Genomic DNA, 22,870 nt, shown 5'->3' on the forward strand with positions numbered 1-22,870 from the left:
CTCCAGAAACTTCTTGCAGGGAATACAAATACAAATTGCACAAATCAAGTCAAGGTATATGTAACTTATCTTGAAACAGAAAATGTACTTCCCTTAACTTCCTGGCTGTCTTTTTACAGGATTCCAGTTATGTAGACCCAAAGTTTGTGTGTCAATTAATGGCTCTCCCATTAAACAAGGCAGATAATCAATTCATGGTATATTGGACATTTACATGAGGAATGTTTTGAAGGCTATCTGTTTAAACACCATCATTTATTGAATAATAACCTCATGATATTTTGGAGCATCTACATTTGCTCTTAATTGGTAAACTAGAATGCATACACTTAACAGAGGCCTTTGCCAAAGACTATAACCTCAAACTTTTTATTTGAGTCAAAGTCTTCTATGTAGCCCAGACTGACTATCAGCTTCCAATTTTCCTGCCTCAGCCTCCCAAGTGCAGGGATTGCAAGCGTGTACCACCATGATAACCTTAAACTTTTTGGTCAAGTTTGATCTTAAGCACTGTAATGAAGACTGATTTACATGAAGGATGATTTCAAAGATACTCTCTTGAGATTGTTTATGTTTTATTTACATTTTCTAATTTTTATTTCTGGAAGACAGATGCTTAGAGAGTTTGATACTTGACTGCTGTGTCTTGACACCTTTTGGAGTAAGGGCCTTTTCCATGTTGAGGTAAGAATACTTCTTTTCCTCAGATTTGTGGAGAGATTTAAAGAAATTGTTATGTAATTCTAAGACTGCACCTGCATTTATCATAGGGATACTTTATTCAAATGAATTCTATATAAAGTAACTAGAAAATATTTTTTCCGTAACAATTAAGAGTCCAAGAAAGCTTTGTTTATCCCTTGGAAATGTGACCTTTTTTTTTTTTTTTTTTTGGTGAAGGGGCTGATGTAAACTTAATGATTGATTTCTCTTGGCTGCCAAGCAACATAGCCTGGAGGTGACCTTGTGTCAGAGATTGTACAGAGCTTGCAGGCTCTGGAGTGAGACCAACCCAGCCAAGTCCTAACTGCTACCTTCATAGGTTGTGTTGCGTTGGGTGAGTTATTTAACTTTGTTGCCCTTGCTGCTCATTTCTAAGTCAAAGATAATAATAGTAATAATGGCTGCCTCATTCAATTGAGAGGATTAAATGAGATTAAAAATAAGTGGAGGACTTAGCACAAGACCAACACATAAGTATTCAAAAATATTAGCTCTTATCATTATTATGGCTCACATAGATCAGGGTGTTAAGCAGGCCATCTTTGGAAAGGTCAACAGCACTTGGAAGAGTAACAGAATCTTAGATGCATTGACCAATCTGTCCTTCCCACACAGAGGTAAACTAATTCTTTTTTGTAATTGTTTTTAATATTCTAGAAACTAGTTGCTTAAAAAAAAAAAATCCAACTACTCCAAACCAAGTAAACACAAAACGTGAGTTACTTCATTGGAATTATAGGATCTAGGTGTAGGGCAGACATTTAGAAATTATATGTGAAGTCTCCCTTTCCAAAGTTATTTGATAACTAAATGAACTCAGTCATTAACTTGTCCCCTTGTGTCGGAGACTACGTCCTTGTTTTGTTGAGACAGGGTGTCATTACATAGCCCAGGCTGGCCTCAAACTCCTGATCCATCTGTGTCAGTCTCCTGAATGTTAAAGTCTCTGTATTTTAAAGAATTGAGAAGTTAGCTGGAATCAGAATGAAATCTATTATTTCTAAACTTCAGGGTGTCAAATATTTTCCAAACTAGGTTGTGTTGGCACGTTTCATTTGGGAAGCATCTTCCTCCACTTTCTGTGGAGGTCAGCTGCTAGAGGGTACGAGGTCCCCGCTGGGCACCACAGCGGGTGCTGCTCAGGGAGGAGGAGGTGCTGACCCAGGAATACCAGTTCTGAGCTGATGATGTCAGTAGCTTTTAAAATAGCTTATTTAAAAATCTTTTCAGTGACCTCAGCTCCACTTAATACCACTTAGCTCATCTGGACTCAAGCAGGAAATGTAAGAAGGATGGGTGACAACTGCAACTCCAATCAGCTGTATCCTAAGAATCCCATTTTAGGAAAGAACTTGTCTGAACAAGTTGTTGGAGACACCCTTGGTATCTAGTGACCACGATGCAGATATAGAACCAGTGCTTGCCTAGCAGTGAAGCCTTGGGCAAATCTCCCGTCACAGCAGCAGTTGCCGGGTGTTTCTTAAGTTCTGGGCATACCTTCTGTGATTGCAACTCTGGCCCCCGTCCCTGTCCCCTGTGTATTTTGGAGGTCTGCAGATGACTCATGTGGACTCACATAGTCTTATGGGTCACTGGGACTTTCCTCTGTTGGTCCTCCTTAGAATTCTATGCTGGTGCTCTAGCAGCCATGGCAGTGGGTGAAGCCTACTATCTACTGCATCCAGCTGAGGGTGCCTGACACCTGGGAGCTTTGTCCATGCCCCAAGCATGGCTTCCCCTGCAGAGCCATGGTGATGGTGTGGCTGCTTCCCAAGCATGAGCTGTCAAGCCTCAAAAAGCCAGGCCTGGTACCCTGGAGCCCTCAGTGCACACATCACACCACAGCAGGGCACATTTTGGCATTAGTGGAATAGTCTACTAATTAGACAGCCAAACTATGACATAAAATCACCAGCACCATGCAAGTGTTACTGTGGAATATGTACGGACCATTGTGAAATGTGTTCTTACTAAAAACTGGACACTATTCCATAATGCCTAGATCATTACAGAACTGGAGGCATGTTTTCAACCAAATAAAGTTACCGGTTTGTTGGGAAAAATTAGTGCAGAAAATCCCCAACTGGTTCATGCTCTGGTTCCCCCACGCACACCCCCCACACTTATTCTATTGCATGACTTCTGTTTTACTCTATGCATAAGTCATAATTCATTGCTTTATTTTGGACACTAGGGAAAGAACCAGTGTCATACACACCTCAGGCAAGTGCTCTACCTCTTGAACCATGCCCTGAGCCCCATAATTCATTCTAATAACTTTTTATGCTTGCACATTTAGATTGCCCTCCAATGTCTTTTTACTATAAACTGTGATATAATGAATGTCCTGATAGTCACCTTTCTTTACAATTATAATTTTTTCCCTTAGGAACAAAAAATTTCCCCCCAGGGAAAAAACTCTGGTTGCTGAGTCAAGGGGCTTGTGTTTTTTAAGGCATTTGGTATTTGCTCCCTGAACTGGTGGAACAAATTTATATTCCTACCAGGCTCTGTCAAGTGCAGGTGAATCACTAAAATAAATGTTTTTTGAATTGAAAAATTATTGCATAAACACATACGTATTATAATGAGTTCAGACAATAAAGAAGCAAGTAAAATATAAAGTGTAAGTCCTGATTCTGACTACCGGCCCGACACCCTGAATCCTTTAGGGTTATGCCAGCGGTGTGTACATCCTGCCAGGCACTCTTCTGGGCATGCACAGATGGAGGAGGTGATTTTGATGACATGGCATCTACTTCTGATGTGATGGGAGCAACACTGCTGAAATATAAGATCATCGGTGTCAATGGGAGACACTAATCTACCCTCTTTCATTTCCTAATTTATTTCTTTCATTTCTCTACTGTTTGAAAGTTGCAAGTTTGTTTTATTTTGATAATCCAAAAAATTCACAGATACATTTATAAATCTGTTTAGAACTGGTTAATCTTAAAGGATGGCAACTATTTCCTAAAACAATAAAAAGAAAATTGATCGTGCTTATTGTATAATATATGCATACTACAGAGTCCTGAGGAAACTTTAGAAATTTAGCTGAGGATTTTTCTGTTGCCATCTACAACTGAGAATAAAGGATCATTCAACATCCTTTATATAATCTTCAAAAAAACAGGAGCTCCATCCGTTAGATTAGGGATCAGTATAGTCTATGAGTTTGGTACCTATTTTTCTATGTTCTGTAAGCTAAGAATATCTTTTACATTCTTAATATTTAAAAAGGAATATTTTGAGACTCACAAAAGTTATATAGAACTCAATCACAGTGTTCATAAGTAATATTTTACAGAAATACAGTCACATTTATTCATTTATATATTGTCTGTGGTGACTATTATAGTTTGAATCTTAAATGTCCCCCAAAGGCCCCTGTATTGAAAGCTTGGTCCCAATGTATCATGACTAGGAAATCATGGAACTTTAAGAGGTGTAGCTGAGTAGGAAGTCTTCAGGTCATTGGGGGCATGCCCTTGAAGGGACAATGGGACCCTGTTGGCTTCTTCCTCACTCTCTGTTTTTGATCCCTGGCTGTGGGAGCGCCATACACTCCTGCCATCTACTCCTTGCCACAGGCCCAAGGCAAATTGGCTAACCAACCGTGGACTGGAACCTTCAAAACTATGAGCCAAAAGAAATCTTTTCCCTTTGTAAGTTGATGATCTACAGTATTTGTGTTAGCAACTGAAAGTTGGCTAGCACAGCGGCTTTCGTGTTACAATGACAAGAGTTGGAGTAGCAACCTTAGAGCGCTGAGAGTCTGAAAACTATACCAGCCCTTGACTCAGATTTCCAAATGAAAATATATTAAATTCTACTACTAAGCAGATAAATATGATAATTAATTTAAAGAAGATGAATGACTCCACCAAGGTAAGAGTAGAATTGGAATTTGAATGCAAGACTGAGTTCAAAGCCCATATGCTTTTCCATGTTACAAGTCCCAGGCATCTTTCTCCTACCTTGGATTAACTGAGCTGAGTGGGCTTGGGAAGCCCTGGTTAGGAATTGCTGGAGTCATGGGGCTTTGTGTCTAGGCTATCCAACCTCCTTTGAAGACCTGCCCACTTTTCTGACTGAGATTATTTAGAAGACGCCTTTCCTCCGTCCTAAGCTTGCATGTGCATCACAGTGTGACATGGTATTACTGCCCTGGTCAGTCTCTAATGGGACAGTTGAGTCTAGGATGCTTGTATCTCATCGTGCCTCCCTCTCCTTGCTCTGGACCACATCCTGTCTCCTACCCACTTTTGCTTTTGAAAACAAACGGTGTGAGTCGGGGAGAGTGGTGCTAGAATACACCATCTCTGTGAAAGGAGACTTCAGAGTCTATATTATGGATGTCTTCAAGAAAATTCACCTAACAGTGGGAGCAGGAGCAGGCACTGTAGCCTCCAGGTGGAAAGCTCATGGCATGGTGGAAGAACTAGATGGAAGGAGTCTGGACCCTTGACACCTGAGAGTTGTATAGCTCAGTCCATTCTATGAGAGCGGAATAGATGCATCTTGCTTAAGCTGAGATAGTTAATATGCACATAGAAATATGCTTAACGTATTACTAATCAGTGGAGAAGGAAGGATCTTGCTTCAAGACCAGGCTGGGCAAAAAAAGTGAGCAAGACCCTATATCAAAGAACAAGCCAAGTGTGGTGGCACATACCCGTGATCCCAGCTATAAGAAAGGCAGAAATAGGAGGCTCACAGTCCAAGGCTGGCCTGGGCAAAAATTAGAAATCCTATCTGAAAAATAATGAAAGCAAAAAAGATTGGGGGTGTGGCTCCTCAAATAAATAAATAAATAAATGAATAAATAAAAATGTATCTAAGTTTTATTTAACTCAGAGTGGAAGAGTGAACCAGCCAGATGTCACGATTTGTTTAAAGAAGAGATCAAAGACAAATTTATATGGGATAAAGGAATGTGGAAATCTGTTCATAAATAGACCTAACAGTGACTTTTTGCATGGGAGGTGGAGTGTGGGAGGGGAGTGAGGTTGAGTCTGTTGAATGGAGGTTCCATTCTTAGAAGAACTGTTTGCATTGCTGTCATTTATTCACAAGTTAGAGTAGTAAAATGATTTCAAGATAAGGAAAGGCACACACGGCATGGAAACAGATATCTAGAGATATCTGTTATTGTATTATTTTGTATTTGCTGCAACTAATACATAATTTGACTGTGGAGATGCATAGCAATCTTTTTCCTTTATTCCCAAACCTTAATTTTCTTGCGCCAATAAAACATAGTATAAGAACGTTCCAAGGTTATTGACTAAATGTGGGGGAAGCGAAAGGAGGACAGAAAAAGACCTGAAAAAGTCGGCCTGGATGCACTACACATACATATGAAAGCTACTGGAAGAGGTTCTGATGATCTGATCTGGGAACATGATCTGACACCAAAGAGCATTTGCTCTAACTGTTGTGAACAGAAGTCCTTAAAGACACTGATTCAGGTAGTTCCCCGTACTGACCACTAGGTGTTGCTAAACAAGCATGATGCCTGTGGCAGGAGGGGCAGGGCCAGGAGTGGCAAGACCAAATCCATCAACTGTTCATTTGAGTCACACGTTTGGGAAGTCCCTTTGTGGCAAGACATTTTTACTCCTGTACCTGTTGCAGGGCCTGGTGCATATGAGCACTCAAAATGAATTATTCCAAACACAGTGGGGGGAGCACTTTCACACTGTGGGTGTCAAATACAAGCAAAGAAAGAACACATAGCATTTCTGTCAGAGGTTCTTCTGATCAAGCTAAGACTAAAGGGGGAAAACGCTGCAAATTAGAATTCAGTTGGTCAGTTAAACAAAAATTATTAAATTTAACCATGAAAGAAGACTTGGACGGCTTATGAATGGTGGTTCCCATTGCCCATCCAGACATAGCAGATATACTTATTTGAATGTAGACACAACAAATCATCCCTTTCCTTGTTTCTCTTTTGCTCAGATACCATCAAATGCTGATTCCCCCACTTCTTCCCCAATCCTTTCTGACAATTTCTAATTAATTTTAGTACAATGAGAAAACATCTGTAATTTTATGTGATCTATATATTAGTATAAAATAAAGTTGAAAAATAGAGGGACAGTAACTGCTGGTTAGAAACATAACTAAAATGAAGGAAGGATGAGAGTGAATCAGGAAGCTCTCAGAGAAACAAGAACAGAATTTCTTTCTTCCCCTGACTTCTCCGGCTCCTCAGAGGCCTTCATGAACATCTGTTGGTTTTGCCTGCCTAGAGATATTTCACTTTTCTACTGCTTCTGTCACTTAATAGCACCTTGATTTTACTGTAGCAACAACCCTTCCCTCATCGAAGCTGTCAGTTCACATGCTGCCCTTCAGATACCTGAGAGGGAAGCAGAGTGAAGCCAATACCACTCAGAGGCCCAAGGGCTGGACACTGCTGCAGAGCCTGAAAACTTCCCCTATACCTTCATCTTGGTATCTCAGAGAGATGGCGGGATCTTCCTTCCTGTGATCCCATAGCTGCTCTGTTCCTGTCCATCTTCATTTTTCTTTCAAGTCTGTGAGCCATTCTATTCTCTTCCAGGAAATTCCTATTTGCCTTTACTAGCCAACGTTGTTTTCTGTTGGTTGTAGCCAAAAGACACTAACTGGTATAACGAAGAAAGGGAAGTAATCAGTAATGTAGTCTTCTGACCACCTCTATTATCCCTGTTAAACTTCTCATTAAGAAGGGTCTGTCCTAGGGTAATGGAGACTTGCCTTGAAGGTGAGGAATAACTAACATCTAGAAACACTTACTATGCTCAGACAATGCTGTAGACACTAACACATATTGTTTTTACTCTTCAGAATGACCCCACTGGGTAGGTGTTATTGAACCTATTTTATAGGCCAGAAAACTGAGGCACAAAATGATGAAATAATGTTCCCATTTTCACATGTCCAGAGTAGCAGTTCTCAAAATTTCTTCTATAGAGTATTAATAGCTTTTCAAAATTGCTTTCATTTACCAGGGATGCCATAACCAAGTGTCACAAAGTGGATGGCTTAGAACAACACAAATTTCTTGTCTCACAGTTCTGGAGGCTGTATGTTAGCAGGGGCATGCTCTCTGTAATGGCTCCAAAAGAGAATCCTTGTTGGCCCCTCCAGCTTCTGGTGGTTGTGGGCACCCGTAGCATTCCTTGGCTTGTAACTCATCAGCTACCGTGTTGCTTCTTTCATCACATGGCTGCTTTTTCCGTGTGTGTGTCTCTTTTTCTTTTAGGGTCCATTTGCTCCAATATGACCTCATTTCACTTTAATACTTGCATCTATAATACCCTAGTCCCAATCATGTTGCATTGCTGCATTCTGAGGAACTGGGTGAGCCTAAGATATCTTTTTTGGGAGACATAATTAATCCATACCAAAAATGTTAATAGGAACTATTCAAAAAAGATTCTATGGTCAAAAATGTTTGGTTTAGAGGAGTCTTTTTTATAGTACCTGGTGTGTGTGTGTGTGTGTGTGTGTGTGTGTGTATTAATCTTCAAGGAAAGTCTCTAAGCTGGGATTATAATGAGCAGTTTCTCAAGCATGTTCGATTACAGACTTTTTTTTCCCAGACAACTGTGGAATTAGTGTCCAATGTGGGGTACTGTTCTCATGACTGGTGGGAAGCAGAGGCACCCTGGTGTTCCCCTCTACTCTTCTGGTTTTACCTCTTACCTGCTATGTTACCTTGATACAACTGCTCTTCTCTGAGCTTGGGTTTCCTTATCCCTAATATGGGGACAATGATATGTTTCCCCTAAGGGGTTCTCGGGAGGACTAAGTTAAATTAGGTTGATGAACTTGTACAGTGCTGGATGGAAGTAGGCATTCATCTAGCACCAGGCACCTTTACTATGCTAACCAGATGAATTTTGGGGACATTTTTTATTAAGCATTTTCAGGATCTCAAGGATAATTCCTAAGACGGACAATTTCCAAATCATTTTTTTCTCTTTAGAAGGGCTTTATTTATGGTAACAAAATTTTATCTTAGGTAAATATTCAACCCAACCATATTTTAATGTTTCCAGTATTAGCAAAACATGGGTTATTTGGCACTACAGTTCCTTATTCTAATCCTCCACCCCAGTGAGGGGAAGAGGATGTGATCATGAGGTCACCAGCAGAAGGGAAATTGTGAAAGAGACCTCAGTGTAAAAAGGGAAGCCCACAACGGCCTAGGTTCTCAGAGGAGGTTGAGCTTCTGAGAGGACGTGCCTGAGAGTGGACATATCTATCCACCTGTCCATCCAGCATGGAACCAAAGCGGATCAGGGAGGGCTACCTTGTGAAGAGGGTAAGTGGCAGAGCCATTTACAAGGGTGTAACTGCATGCAGCTGTCAGAGGATCGGTGTTCTCCTTCGTACTACCCGTCCCTTTTAGGAATGGGTCAGGCTGGATGTATTGGGTTGACATGGGAGAACATTGCAGGAAGCCCATAGAATGAGGTTGGGAGAATTAGCATATGTTCCACTGCCTTCTGTTTCTTAAACGTGAATTAATCCAGTGCAGTTTTGGGCATTCTTTGATTTTGTGGGTCTAAGAATTCCAGACTGTGTCAAAGTCTGGAAAGTGGGGGTCCAGACTCCCCCACTCACAATTTAGAACATTCTTTTCAAGAGCCACACATATGTGTTTTATCAAAAGTCTCAAACTCTTCTACTACAGGGTTTACTTGAGAGACTGTCCATTTGCTATTTAAATTCCCCCCCCACCCCTCAGGTTTCTTAGCGGGGAATAAAAGAAAGTGGTTAAAGATGAGGTGATATAATGATAGAGGAATTATGGCTTATTTCCTGGGCTAAGGAAAACCTTCTTTCCTTTTTTTAAATTGGGCTGCAATCTCTTCACCCACAACTCTTAGTAAATTTGTATTACAGGCCACCAATGTGGTAGATGCACCACTTTAAAGAGAAACAGGCACGCAAGTGTACGCAAACATGCTTAGTCTCACTGGCGAAGCATCGGGAATACCGAATTCTGTTAATGCTGTCAGTCTTTCTTCTGATGCCGGGCATGTCTGAGCTGTTGTGAAACCCCTCAGCGTGGAGAATTCACACGTAGGGCTTTTTGGCATCCTGTGGGCAACGCCTACATTCCCACGTACGCTCATGAGAAGCCAAGAAAGCTCAGCATTTTACAAGTGCACTGAGTTTAGTACAGTCTTTCCCAGGCCTCGTTTTTTACATGAGTGAACATCCAATGTGACTTTTTAGGTTGTTTGTTTCACATGTTTGTCGAATGGACTCTACTTCTAAGGGGGCTAAACAGAATTGCTGCCTGACTTTATTTTTACTTCAGACTGGAAAAGACCTTGATCAGCTGGTCTAACCAGAGAGGAGACTGAGAGCCCAGGTCACATGGCTCTGACAGAGCTGTGGCCAGAAACACTCTCTAACTCCAGGCTTTCTGGCTCATGGCACTGAGCTTTGTTCAATGGACAAAGCTCAGGATTTTCCTAAGGCAAATTTAATCTAATTTAGTGTTTGGAACATATTTGTGGTGGTGAGAGTTGGTGCTGGAGGATAAATGTGCCCTTAGCATGCTCTCTCTTGCTAGTTGTACTTGGGAAGATCCTTTGGAGAAGACACACAGATTCCTGGCACTAGGAAACAATAATAATTAATTTGACTGATTCGTCCCGGATCACTTAAGTATCTTTTTTTTTTTCTTCTTTGGTGGCACTGGGGTTTGAACTCAGAGCCTCATGCTTGCTAAGCAGGCACTCTACCACTTAAGCCGCTCAACCAGCCCTTTTCTGATGGGGAATTTCAAAGTAAATTGTCTCAAACTATTTGCCTGGGCTGGCTTCAAACCATGATCCTCTTGATCTCTGCCTCCTGAGTAGCTAGGATTACAGGCATGAGTGACCGGTGCCTAGCCTTAATTTAGTATCTTGAGAAAAGAAAATGAATGGAGACATTTTTTGCAAGGTGTGGTTTGGGTTTTTTTCTTTTAAACACAGTTTAAAACATCTTGCAATAAAGTTGCTATTATAAAGCTTGTATGCTTATATTTTAATATCCCCAAATTATGAAAAATACAGAAGTGTGCATAAGCAATAAATGAGGCCATTTCATTAGGAAACAGCTATGATAGATTTGGGGCTGTAAACACATGAATTGAAATTAATAAATTGTTTCTAATTAGTGAGAGTAATTCTCTTAGATTATGTCCTATAAATGCCAATCTAGAAAATGTACCTGCTTGATATTTATATCACCTGTAATTCTTATGTCTACAATTTACATCTTCCATTTTTTTTGTATTTTTCTCTTGGATCAATTGTAGATTCTCTGTTGTAATACATTAAGATTCTCTAATTTAATAAGCCAGATTGAGAAACACAAATATTGCATGTTCTCTCTCATATGCAGAATGTAGACCAAAAATTTAATAATGACACAAGTGTAAAACAAGGGAAATTTGGTGGTGGGAAACAGTGGGAGGGTGAAAGGAGAGGTTGAAGGGGGAGTGAATATGATTGAAATATTCCATGTGCATGTGTGCAAAAATAATAATGAAATCCATTAAAATTGTTTTTAAAAGAGAGTAGGGAAGATAGAGTAATAAAGTGATGAATTTTATGAAAGTACATTATATGTGTATGGACACCTCCAGCCCTCTAAGTTGGCATTTTAAAGTACTGTTTGGAATATTTAGAAATATTCCCTTTGTCAATTGCAGAACTAAACCTGAACCCAGAATTTCCCACTAAGGTGTTAAAGTTCCCAACTTCTTTAGATGTTGTTTTTTTTTTCTATTACCTCATATGTGAATTGAAAACTATGTATATGAGGAACCTAGCACATAGTTAAGTACCATATAAATGACAGGGTTATTAACATCACCACCATATATGCTTCAATAGACAGTGAGTCCTCGCCTAGGTTTATGGGAAACATGTGCTGGTTCCTGGATTGGTTGCCAAGTTAATACAAAGAATCCTGAAAGTCTTTCTCTGATGAGACCATTAGAGCCTTTTTTTCCTTTTCTTAAAGTTTTATCTTATTTTATTATTGTTGTACTGGGGATACATTGTGATATTTACCAAAGTTCCCTCCATTCCTGGAACAATTTCAGCAAGTCTTATTTTTCCATTTTCATTCATGAGTACATACTATTTCCACCATATTCACCCTCCTACACCCTTTCCCTACATTCTCCCCCTCCCATTGGTACCAACCCCAGACAGGACCTGTTTTACCGTCCTGTTCTCCGTTTTTGAAAAAAGACATTTTTGTTTGTTTAAGATAGCTATACAGGGAGTTTCATTATGACAGTTCTATGTATTATAACCTGAATTGGTTCATCCCCTCTATTTTTCTCTTTTCTACCTTAGTCCCCTTCTTATGCTGATTTTGTCGAGTTTAAAGATTTTATACTCATTCTTGGGTAGAAAGTATATAAACCATATTCACCTCTTTTTTCCTCTTTTTCCTTTATTGTTATGCTGGGTGGGGGTACATTATGGCATTTAAAAAGTTCTTACAATGTATCAAACATCATACTTGGATTCACCCCCTCCACCTTTCTCTTTTATCCCTCCCTCCCCTGATTCCTGAAACAGTTTCAACAGGTATCATTTTTGCATTTACATACATGTGTGCACATTTTTTTTGCACTATATTCACTCTCCTACCCTCTTTCCCCACCACTTCCCCATATCCACCTTCTTAACTTCCTTCTTTTACCCTCCTGTTAAAAGCCTTGCTATTGCTATTTCTTTCATGACAATCAAAAATAATGAATCTCCTTTTACTCACTTTTTTCTCTTATACATTTTAAGATACCAAGGCAGGAATAAAGAGCAACTTTCTCTTATGTCTTGTTTTATGAAATAATTTTTTGGAGATAAGCTATTTTGGGTGGAAAATATTTTTAAGTACTAGTGCAGGAATTTTGTCAAGTCAGAAACCTTGGGGTTGACAGTAATGGTACTAATTCTACAATATTTCTTCCGTTCTTCTGTGAGAGGTAACTGTTCACATTTCACAATTCGTATTTCCTCTTTTGCCTCCTGACTAAGATCTTTAAATAAAGATGATGGCTAAAAGCGGGGGGTGGGGGTGTGAGGAAAATATGTGATCCTTCCATTTTCCACCTTGATCACCTCCTGGCCTTAGGGCCTTGTCACTTTTGATTTTTTTTTTTAAAGAGCATTTAGAACCCACCAGGTTGTGACTCCATTTAATCCTAACCTCCTCTGGTCCCCATCTGAAAAACAGCCAAAGGAGTAAGAGGAACTCACCAGAGCCTGAAGGCGGTGTGGGTAAACTGTATCGTGGGCAAGATTGGGCTCAGTAACCTAAGTTCCCTTTCTTTCTGATAAGAGGGTTAATTTTCTGGGCAATAAACATTTTGAATATTCTTTTCTTTTTTGGTTTTGGTGGTGGTTCTGGGGTTTGAACTCAGGGCCTTGAGCTTGCCAGGCAGATGCTGTTGTAGCAGGAAAGAGGGCCAGAAAAGAAAAAGATGAGACGGGGGAAGGGATGGCAAAGCAGAGAGACAAAGCTTAAAGAACTGAAATATAAAGGTCACATAGCACTGGGGAAATGAAATAGCCAATAAAGTCACATGCAGCCATATGTGGGTTGAGCTTTGCTTTTGGCATCTGTAACCTGCTTGCAAGGGTATATAAGGTGAGACCCCTTTGTTCTCAGGGCTCAGCCTTTGGACATGAGTCTGCTGGGTCTGTGTCAGCACAATAAAACGTTTCTTCCTGCTAAACTGCCTCAGTGTCCTGTATCTCAGCTTGAGATTCCCGCAACACTGTACTTGAGCCATACTCCCAGCCCTTTTTTCCATAGACAGCTTTTGAATAGGGTCTTGCATTTATGCTTGGGCTGTCCTGGACCTTTGCCTTTCTATTTATGCTTTCTGCACAGCTGGGACCACAGATGCATTCCACTACACCTGGCTTATTGTTTGAGATGGGGTCTTGCGAACTTTTTGTCTGGGCTGGCCTCAAACCACCATCCTCCCCTGTTATTAGGATTACAGATGTGAGCCATCACATCTGGCCTTGAATATTCTTGAATGCATATGATCTAAATTGGATATGTTTATAATCATGACTTTAAAAAAGAGAAAAGATATAACTAATGCAACAAATAACCTAGATTCCTCTGATTATGTGCCTCATTTCTAGAGATTTATGGAGCAAATTTTGATTTCACTACAACCAACCCAGCAGTCACTAGGTGCAGTAGGACTCACACAAAGAATGGCTTAGCGGCTTGGGTGTCCTTGTGAGGCTGGGAGAAAGCATAGGAATCAGGGTGGTGGGAAAGTAAAGAATGAGGGTTAGGGAAATCTGTGGCAGAAAGGGGAAAGTCAGGGGCAAAAGAGAGAGCAAGAGAGTGTGGGCTCTAGGTCCAGAGATTCTTTCCTAAAGCTACAGTGTCTTCTGCACAGGATGGAATAATCCCCAGCAATTTGCACACATTGATTCATCATGGTGATAGTTAACACATGTGGTGTGTACCCTGCAGCAAAGACAGTTCTAAGCATTTAATGCATTTATATAAGAACAGCTCTACAAAACGGGTACAATTATTTTCCTTACTTTACAAATGAGCAAATGAAGGTCCAGAGAGGCAGAAGGGCTTCCTCACAGTCATCCAGATAAAAAGTGGCACCGTTGATTTGGACACTGGCAGTGTAACCCCAGCATCACACATAGCTGTTCTTAACCAACTCCCATGTGGCCCCATGGCCTTGAATTGCAGTGCCTTTCTTTTCCAAAGCACTCTTTGCTATAATAGGTTGGATCCCAGAGACCCTCAGGCCAGTAGGATTCCACAGTGTTGCCCACAAAACTACATAGTAGCCATTTCGAGCATGCTACTGTAAGATGGTCTCTGTGTAAGCCTTTTAAGTGTACCCTCTTCCTTAATCTTTACAAATGGAAATAGATACTTTATTATCTTCATTTTTATGGGTGAGGAGACTGATATTTGGAAAAACTGAGTAACTTGCCAAAGCTCACAGAACCCTGAAGAGGCAAAGTTGAAGAACTCAAATCAAAACCTCCAGAAATCATGCTGTTAAGCATGCTGTGCTGCTTATTGAAGGTGTTTTTATTGGGAAATTGTCTGACCTGGAAGAGTTTATTTATGTAAAACATATGGTATGGAACAGATGTTTCTCTTGCCTTCATTGACCATATGACTGTTTGTTTGGGATTCTGTATGAGAATGGAAAGGTGGATGATATGATTTATGAGGCAACAGAAGTAAGGGCTTAGTTTAATGAAGCATCAGTTTAAAATGATCTGTCCCTTGGGTGTGAGAAAATAGGTAATAGTAACTCACAGTTCTGCTTTAGTGACATAGTCTTGATCACCATGTAATTTTTCCTTTGAATTCCAGCCATAAGTCACCACATGAAAAGAGAAGTGTGAGGCAAAGTAGAAGCTAAAATAGTTGCCCTCGTTGTGTAAGAAGTGTTTGGGAGAGGTTCTAAACATAAAAATCCAGTTTCCCCAACCCTGGCCATCAGCTGTGTCTTCTTTCAATGAAGTTAGACCCAACAGGAGGGCACATCCCAATTTGTGCATTCAACACACTGAACTAGAGGTCACTCTCTCACTGGTTAGATTATGAGAAAGGTGAGAGTGGAGACTGAGTCTTGTTCATTTTTACACCCCCAAAACCCAGGTCATGACCAAAGCATAGAACCTGTCCATTTGGTGAATGGTTTTTTTTCAAAGAAAAGAAATTTGCCTAAAACAGACTCAAAGACCAAGGAATCAGTGTTCCGTATTATAGCAACTTTTTAAATATTACAAAGGATAATTTCAGAGAGGGTATCCATTTTTCAGATGCTAATATAGAACATGTGTATTATTATAGATAATATTTACTACTATTTACTTACTATATATTATAAGATTTACTACTTTTTGGCTTGCAGGTGAGGTTCAAGGGTTGGCAGGGTTATATGGAAACAGAGAGCGCAGGCTCTGTAGGACAGACACGTAGAATCAGGGAGCAAGGGATGTTAAGTGTTTAATTGCATGCATCTGTGGCCTGAATTTCTTTTGTTAACATAGCAACAAGGATTGTTGACTACTTCTCTTGTCAGGTGACTCACTAATTTAACTTTCTCCTTGGAGTTATGTGGAAAAATGTTTTCGGAAGCCTCTACTTCGTGGGCCTTCAAAATAATCTAGGCATTTCACATCTTTGAAGGCAATTCTCATCTGTTCTGCCTATCTCTTTGGGGCTAAACCTAGCCAGTTCCTTTACCAATTCCCCAGAAGAGAAGGTGCCATCTTGACATTCTCTTTTGAACAGGTTGCAATTGTGAGTGTTCCTTGACTCAGTGTCGTTCCCCAAGGCACCCAAGAATCAGAGAATTTAGGGATTAGGTAGGGTTTAAAGTGTGCCAGATGTTGATTTCAGCACTTTGGCACTTTGCATGGCTTGTTTTGTTTTTTCTCCCAACAACCCTAAGATATGGATATTATCATTATTCCTATTTGCCAGATGTAGAAAATGAGATTTAAAAACTTGCTCAATTGCTCAATTGCTCAATTCATGTTGGTATCAAAAAAAGTGTCAGGGTTGGGATTTGAGCCTGAGTCACTCAACTCCAGGGCCTATGGTCATCTACTAGCTACATTCCATCTAAAGATAGAATGGCACTTTCCTCTCTTTAGATCCTATACTATTTATATAGCCCATGATGAAAGCAGTGGTTTTTGACAGTTATATCAAACTGCTGACTCATAGAGCCCTTTTCTCCATGCTCATTTCCCCAAATTGTCACCAATATATTTGGGAAATCTTTTTTGAGAAGTCTTACTAGAAAAAGCCTATCTTATTTAATTTTAATTTGCAATTCTTTGGTTGCTATTGAAGCAGTACGTTGTTATGCTTCTTGGCACAGGGAATTCTTTTGAGTATAGACTATTTAGATTATTGTGCCTTTAAAAAACTGGGAACATTTGTATGTTATTATTGATTCTAATGAATTTTAAAAAGTGTATTAAGAATATTAACCAACAATCCTATGGTGATAGGTCATAAATATCTATGCCTTTTCATTTGCTTTGCGATTATAGTTTTTAACAAAATGTGCAGAAATTCATTTTACTATGGTTAGAAGTCTCATTCTTCATGGTTTCTTCTTTTGGACTCATGTAATGTTAAACTCTGATGTGCTAAATTATACCAGTCTTAAGGTGATGGACAGTTATTCACCAGGAAACTCCTGACTTGGCCCCTAAAATCCCCCCACTGAACATGTAGTCCATGTAGGTTTGGATGTAAAGGGAGAAAACAAGACATGTTTCACACACACATGCATGCACACATGCACACACACATGGTTGAGCATCCCTAACCCCATAATTTGAAATCTGAAACACTTCGAATTCTGAAACTTCTTGAGCACTGACGTGATACCACAAGTGAAAAATTTCACACTGTAATACTTTTTTCATACAAAAAATTATTAGGAATACTATGTAAAATTACTTTTAGGCTACATGTATAAGGTGTATATGGCACACAAATGAATGTCTTGTTGAGACTTGAGTTCCATCCTCAAGATATATCATCATGTACATGCAGATGTTCCACAGTCTGAAAGTATCCACTTTGAAACACTTCTGGTCCCACATGTCATTTCAGATAATGAAGATATTCAACATCTATCTATCTCTCTATCTCTCTAATTAGCTACATGTAACATCCATTGAAGTGAAGCAGTTAGCTAAGTGGTTACAAAGAAATTGAGCCAAGGAGTGGCTCATGTGGGAGAGCACCTGCCTAGCAAGCCCAAGGCCCTGAGTTCAAACCACAGTACTCAAAAAAAAAGAAGAGACTTCAGGTTGCATGAATGTGTGTTTTCCCAGGGATAACATGAGAGAGGGAACTAAGATGGAGTCCCCTTCTATAGAAGCCCCTTGAAGGGTGTGTTAGCATAATCACTGTGAGAGTCAATGCTCGGCACCTAACGAGAACAACACGGTTTCTTCATCTGAAGGATAACATTCGTACGATAAAGCACGTGAACGGCGCCCTAATTGTTTACACTTGTCTATATCTCGTTCACCATGCACACATCAAGGTGCATTACCAGTACCCACAGCTTCCTGCTTCATTCCCCTGTCTTAGGCAAGCTTTCTTGTACTCTTTGCTTATAAGTTATGCCTGTTTTTGAACTTTATGTAAATAGAACTCTACTCTAAGTACATCTTTTACATATTTCTTCACTCACCATAACATCTAAGAAGTTTATCTGTGCTGTGGCAAGTACCAGCAGATCATTTTTAAATCACTAAGTTATATTCTGTAGCATAAATGTACTGTATTAATAATAAATGTATACATTGCATGGTACAATTTACTTATCCATTCTCCTGTTTCTAGGCATTTGAGTTATTCTCTATTTTTGGCTATTATGGATAAAGGTGTTTTGAATATTCTTGTATATAACCTTTTTGCCAGAATGCACTAATTTCTCTGAGATCTGTGTGCCCAGGTGTTATTGATACCAAGGGCATGCATGTGTTTACTTTTAACATAAATCAACAAACACATTTTCAAATAGGATGTAACATTTTGCGTTCCTACCAGACATGGATAGGAGTTCCAGTTCTTCCATTGCCAAGCCTTACCCTTCTCAACCTTTTTAAATGTTAGGTAACCCTGTGAGTGCATGGCAGTATCTTCTCCCTGGTAATACCATATCTCCTCCCTGATAAATAATGATCCTGAATGTTTTCTCATGGGATTTTTTTGATATTTCTTTAGTTATACGCCTATTTAACACTTTTTGCCCAGTTTAAAATTGGCTTGTTTGTACTTTTTAATTGGTATGCAGGAGCTCTTTATATTCCAGGTATAAATTTCTCTCAGATATAAAACAGAGAAGAATTTGATTAAAATGATTTTATGTGTCCTCAGAGTACCTGACATTTTCCATTTTTTTTGCAAGAGAAAATATAATGCATTGTCAGTCTGGATTAGTTATTCTGCCTGGGCAGAAAAAAATGGTGTATTTTGGTTGAAAAAAATTCTTTTAAGACCTAGAACAAAGGAAATGTTTAAATAAGCAAAGAGATAGTTCCATCAATATTTATCTTCTTTGCATAAATAGTCTTCCTTTCGGGCAACTGGACCTTTTGATATAGGCCCTTTGTATTTTGAGATAAGCAACAGGATCTACTGAGAATGGATGATAATTGTGTTTTGTGGTAGTCATGACAGGGAGATATCATGGGTCAAAAAAATAGAAGCAAAAAGCCTTAGTCTCTTCCTTTTTCCACAGTCCAACCAGACTAGCTAATTTATTGCTTCAGTGGCAGTTGACATTAATCCAAACTGAGAACTTTCTAAGTAATGATTTTCCTGAGGACCAAATTGACAGTGATAGTATTGCTGTCGTTGGAGATGGTTTTGCAAGTGATTTTCATATAACTTAGCTACAGCTGCACACAGGGCTGTTGTTCGAGTTTCTTGACATCCATATTCAGATAAAGTCTGACTAGACCGAGTGTGGAAGCAACCGCAGCAGGCACACCACCATTTACACCTCCATGCCCATGGTAGATATGGCTGTTGGATCATGGCAAACTTTTCCAGTTTGTCCAGCTTCAGGCATCCACTGCTACTCAGTTTGTTGGCACTTGAGATAGAATCTATTTGCCATCCCTAGTTGAATTGAATATCATGGGCAAGCTTGGGAGCAGAAATAAACCAGAGAAAGTCAACCTGGAGTACACAAGAAGGACAGTAGAGGTCCGTACTGTATTCCTTTGGTAGTAGTCCATGAGGGGCTCAGGGAATGACTAGAGATATATGTACATTATACCTTAATTAAAAACAAATCTCCAGCAAAATGACTGTCCTATTGTTCCATGAATGTTGCTTTCCTCAGCAGCCTGGTCATAGTAAGGTGGGTCACCTCCACCCACACCGGCTGAAGCTGTGCTACATATTCTGTATGTGTCTGTAGAAGGATTTCAGAAAACACTGTTACACGTTACTGTTTCTAATCTTACACCAATCATTTCTTCATGTGTTTCTCTCTCTCTCTCTCTCTTTCTCGGCACTAGAGTTTGAACTCAGGGTCTTGTGTTTGCTAGGTAGAAGCTCTGTCACTTGAGCAATGCCCCCAGTCCTTTCTGCTTTAGTAATCTTTCAAGTAAGGTCTTGGGTTTATGCCATCCACCTTTATGCTTCCCACATAGCTAGCATGTACCACCACATCCAACTTTTACTGGTTGAGATGAAGTCTTGCAAACTTCTTGCCCAGACTGGCATTGAACTTGAGACTCTTCCTCTGCCTCCTGAGTAGCTGGGATTACAGACATGAGTCACTATGTCCAACCTCTTTATATCATCTTAATTCAGTCTTATCAATTCATTATCACACATTGTGATTTTAAATTATAACTCACAAACTATTTATTGTAGTCCCAGGAAACATCATCTTAAAGAAGGTTTCTGCCCTCCTGGCACATATACTTTGATGGCAATTTGTACAATTTACCTATAAGATATGTGAAAATTCTCTCTCTACATATGCATATATATGCAGAATATACACGTGTATAATGCATGCATATATTGTATAAATACTTATACATTATACACATATACATATTTTATCCATTATATAAACTTAATTAATATTTGCTAACATACTATAAAATAGAATTATTATCTCTCTCGTAAAAAAATGAAAACTCTGGTTAAGATCTGGTAGTTCAATGGTAGAGCTCTTGTCTAGCATGCACAAGGCCCTGGGTTCGATTTCCAGCACTGCAAAAAAAAAAAGAGGAAAAAATCAGTGGCTCAGAAATTATACATTTTCCCCAACGACATGTACAATTAATAAGTGCTCATCATGAGGCTTTATCTGAAATACAACCTAAGAAGCTGACAGGGTTAGGGGCATGGCTTAAATGGTAGAGTGCCTGCTTAGCAAGCAAAAGACCCTAAGTTCAAACCCCAGTACTGCTTAAAAAGAAAAAAAAAAAGGTTTGACTCCAAGTCATCCTGTACTTTTGGGCATCCTAAGTCCACCCATGCCATACAACGATGGAGGAAGCATGCAAGCCCAGGGGCAGGCCAGCTCTCTCATCACCCCCAAACTTCATTCCACCACAAAGAAAGCAGAGCAAGGTGGTTTGTTTACTTAGAAACACATTTGTGCAAAGCCTTAGCTTTCCCGTTCATTACTGGTTAAATACTCTTGAGTATTTTCCTCATTAGTGTGATGACAATGAGTGACACCCGCCCATTTTCCCTGAATGTGAAAGAGGATAGAACAGCAGCTGGTTATTGTAGTGGAAACTGAGAGCACTGGAGACATTCATATGTGGCCATCTCTCATGACACTTAATAACTCAACCTCCTGCTGATTTACCACATTTAAACTTAAGGCATCCTGTCCACATTATTCCCATGAATACGTGCTAGGAAACTCTGAGGTGATACTCTTATTCCTACATGACTGTTGGGAACTAAAACTGAGAGCAGGCACATAGCTGGCCCAAGTTTGATCACCAGGCAAGCAGTTGAGCTTGAACTTGGTAGTGGGAGATTGAGCAGTCTCACTACATGACTGGGACTTACAAGTGAAGGCAGATTTGGGGTGGGACCAAATTTTACTGACAGCCATCTTCAATGAGTCAGCTCAGGAGGTCTGTAGAGCACATTTTGCAAAATACTAGGAGAACAGCTTCTTGCCTTTTGACTTTAGAACATTAGACTCTTCAATTATTACAAATATGTTCATGAATTGAAGTTTCCTAAAATAAAAATAAAAGTCTGATAATTGTCATTTTTCTATTTTTCCTGTCCTCAAACTATGCAGTTAAAAATTTAAAATTATATGAAGACCTATATAGATCATGCTTAAGAGCTATTTGCAGAAGAAAGACTGCCGGTATTTCTTACACATAGCAGTGGGGTGAGAATGTGGTTGTTGGTGGTGTGAACCATGCATTAAAAAGGAGGTGCAGGGGAAATTATAGCAAGAAAAGATCTGGGTGGGGACAAAGTAGACCACAAGCAGTACTGAACACTCTTCTCATGTGTGATAGGCGCTCACATTTGGCAACTTGGGAAATAGATTTTTTTTTTTGCATTATGTTAGTGAACATGCACTGTGTGCTCAGTACCATGAGCAAATGAAAAGATCTAATAATGCCAATGCCATGAAGAATAAAAGATAACCACACTGAAGACAATTAAATGGCTCTTTAAGGCAACATATCACAATGTTCTAGAATGTGAGGAAAATGGGAAGAGTAGCTGAGATCAGTGTAGATTGGTGCAGTTTGGGAAGCTTTCACCAACAAGGGGGCTAAGCTGAGGTTTGAAGGATGCAGAGAGGTCAATCAGGAGAGGGTAATGGCTCCCCAAGAAGTCATTGATTTGAGAGGATTTATGCTGGACTTACAGATGATGTCACAAAACATTTTTAAAGTCAACTTTAAGAAAATACAGAATCTGTTCTGTTAGGCAGAAAATACAGGTTACAAAGAGCCCTGCCTATATCAGCTTTTTCTTGTCATTACAGGGGAGTGTATTTAACACCTGGAAACCCATGTGGGTAGTACTGCTAGAAGATGGAATTGAATTCTATAAGAAGAAAAGTGACAATGGCCCCAAAGGAATGATCCCCCTGAAAGGAAGCACTTTGACTAGCCCTTGTCTTTACTTTGGCAAAAGGATGGTGAGTCAACAATATGAGTCACAATACACTTTGTGTCACTGGCTGACTTTTTAGTCCATGCCTGCAACTCCCCGTCAGTCCTTCTCATCACCACCCACATGTCACCCTGGCATTTGGGTGTCTCTTTACCAGAACAGGTTTAGGCCAATTGCTCTGCTTCATGAGGAGCCTCAGCCCTTGCAAAGGATCATTTCTAATAGGATGTGTTTCTATTTTCAGTTTGTGTTTAAGATCACTACAACCAAACAGCAGGACCACTTCTTCCAGGCAGCCTTCCTGGAGGAGAGAGATGCTTGGGTTCGGGACATCAAGAAAGCCATTAAATGCATTGAGGGAGGCCAGAAGTTTGCAAGAAAATCCACGAGGAGGTCCATTCGCCTGCCAGAAACCATTGACCTAGGGTGAGTTTCTGTGTTTTCT

At 39.8% G+C, this 22,870-nt stretch overlaps 1 protein-coding gene across 1 annotated transcript in view; it reads left to right on the forward strand.

The window, feature by feature from the left end:
- Window positions 1-8,888: 8,888 nt before the first annotated feature.
- Plek (pleckstrin) overlaps window positions 8,889-22,870 on the forward strand; it is a 33,041-nt gene continuing 19,059 nt past the window's right edge. Inside the window, exons 1-3 of the mRNA XM_020177428.2 lie at window positions 8,889-9,046; window positions 22,295-22,450; window positions 22,670-22,851. Of these exons, the coding sequence (XP_020033017.1) occupies window positions 9,005-9,046; window positions 22,295-22,450; window positions 22,670-22,851 (380 nt within the window). The 5' untranslated portion in view covers window positions 8,889-9,004. The remainder of the gene's footprint in view (window positions 9,047-22,294; window positions 22,451-22,669; window positions 22,852-22,870) is intronic.

Source organism: Castor canadensis, chromosome 12 (assembly GCF_047511655.1).
Source record: "Castor canadensis chromosome 12, mCasCan1.hap1v2, whole genome shotgun sequence".
Lineage (NCBI taxonomy): Eukaryota > Metazoa > Chordata > Mammalia > Rodentia > Castoridae > Castor > Castor canadensis.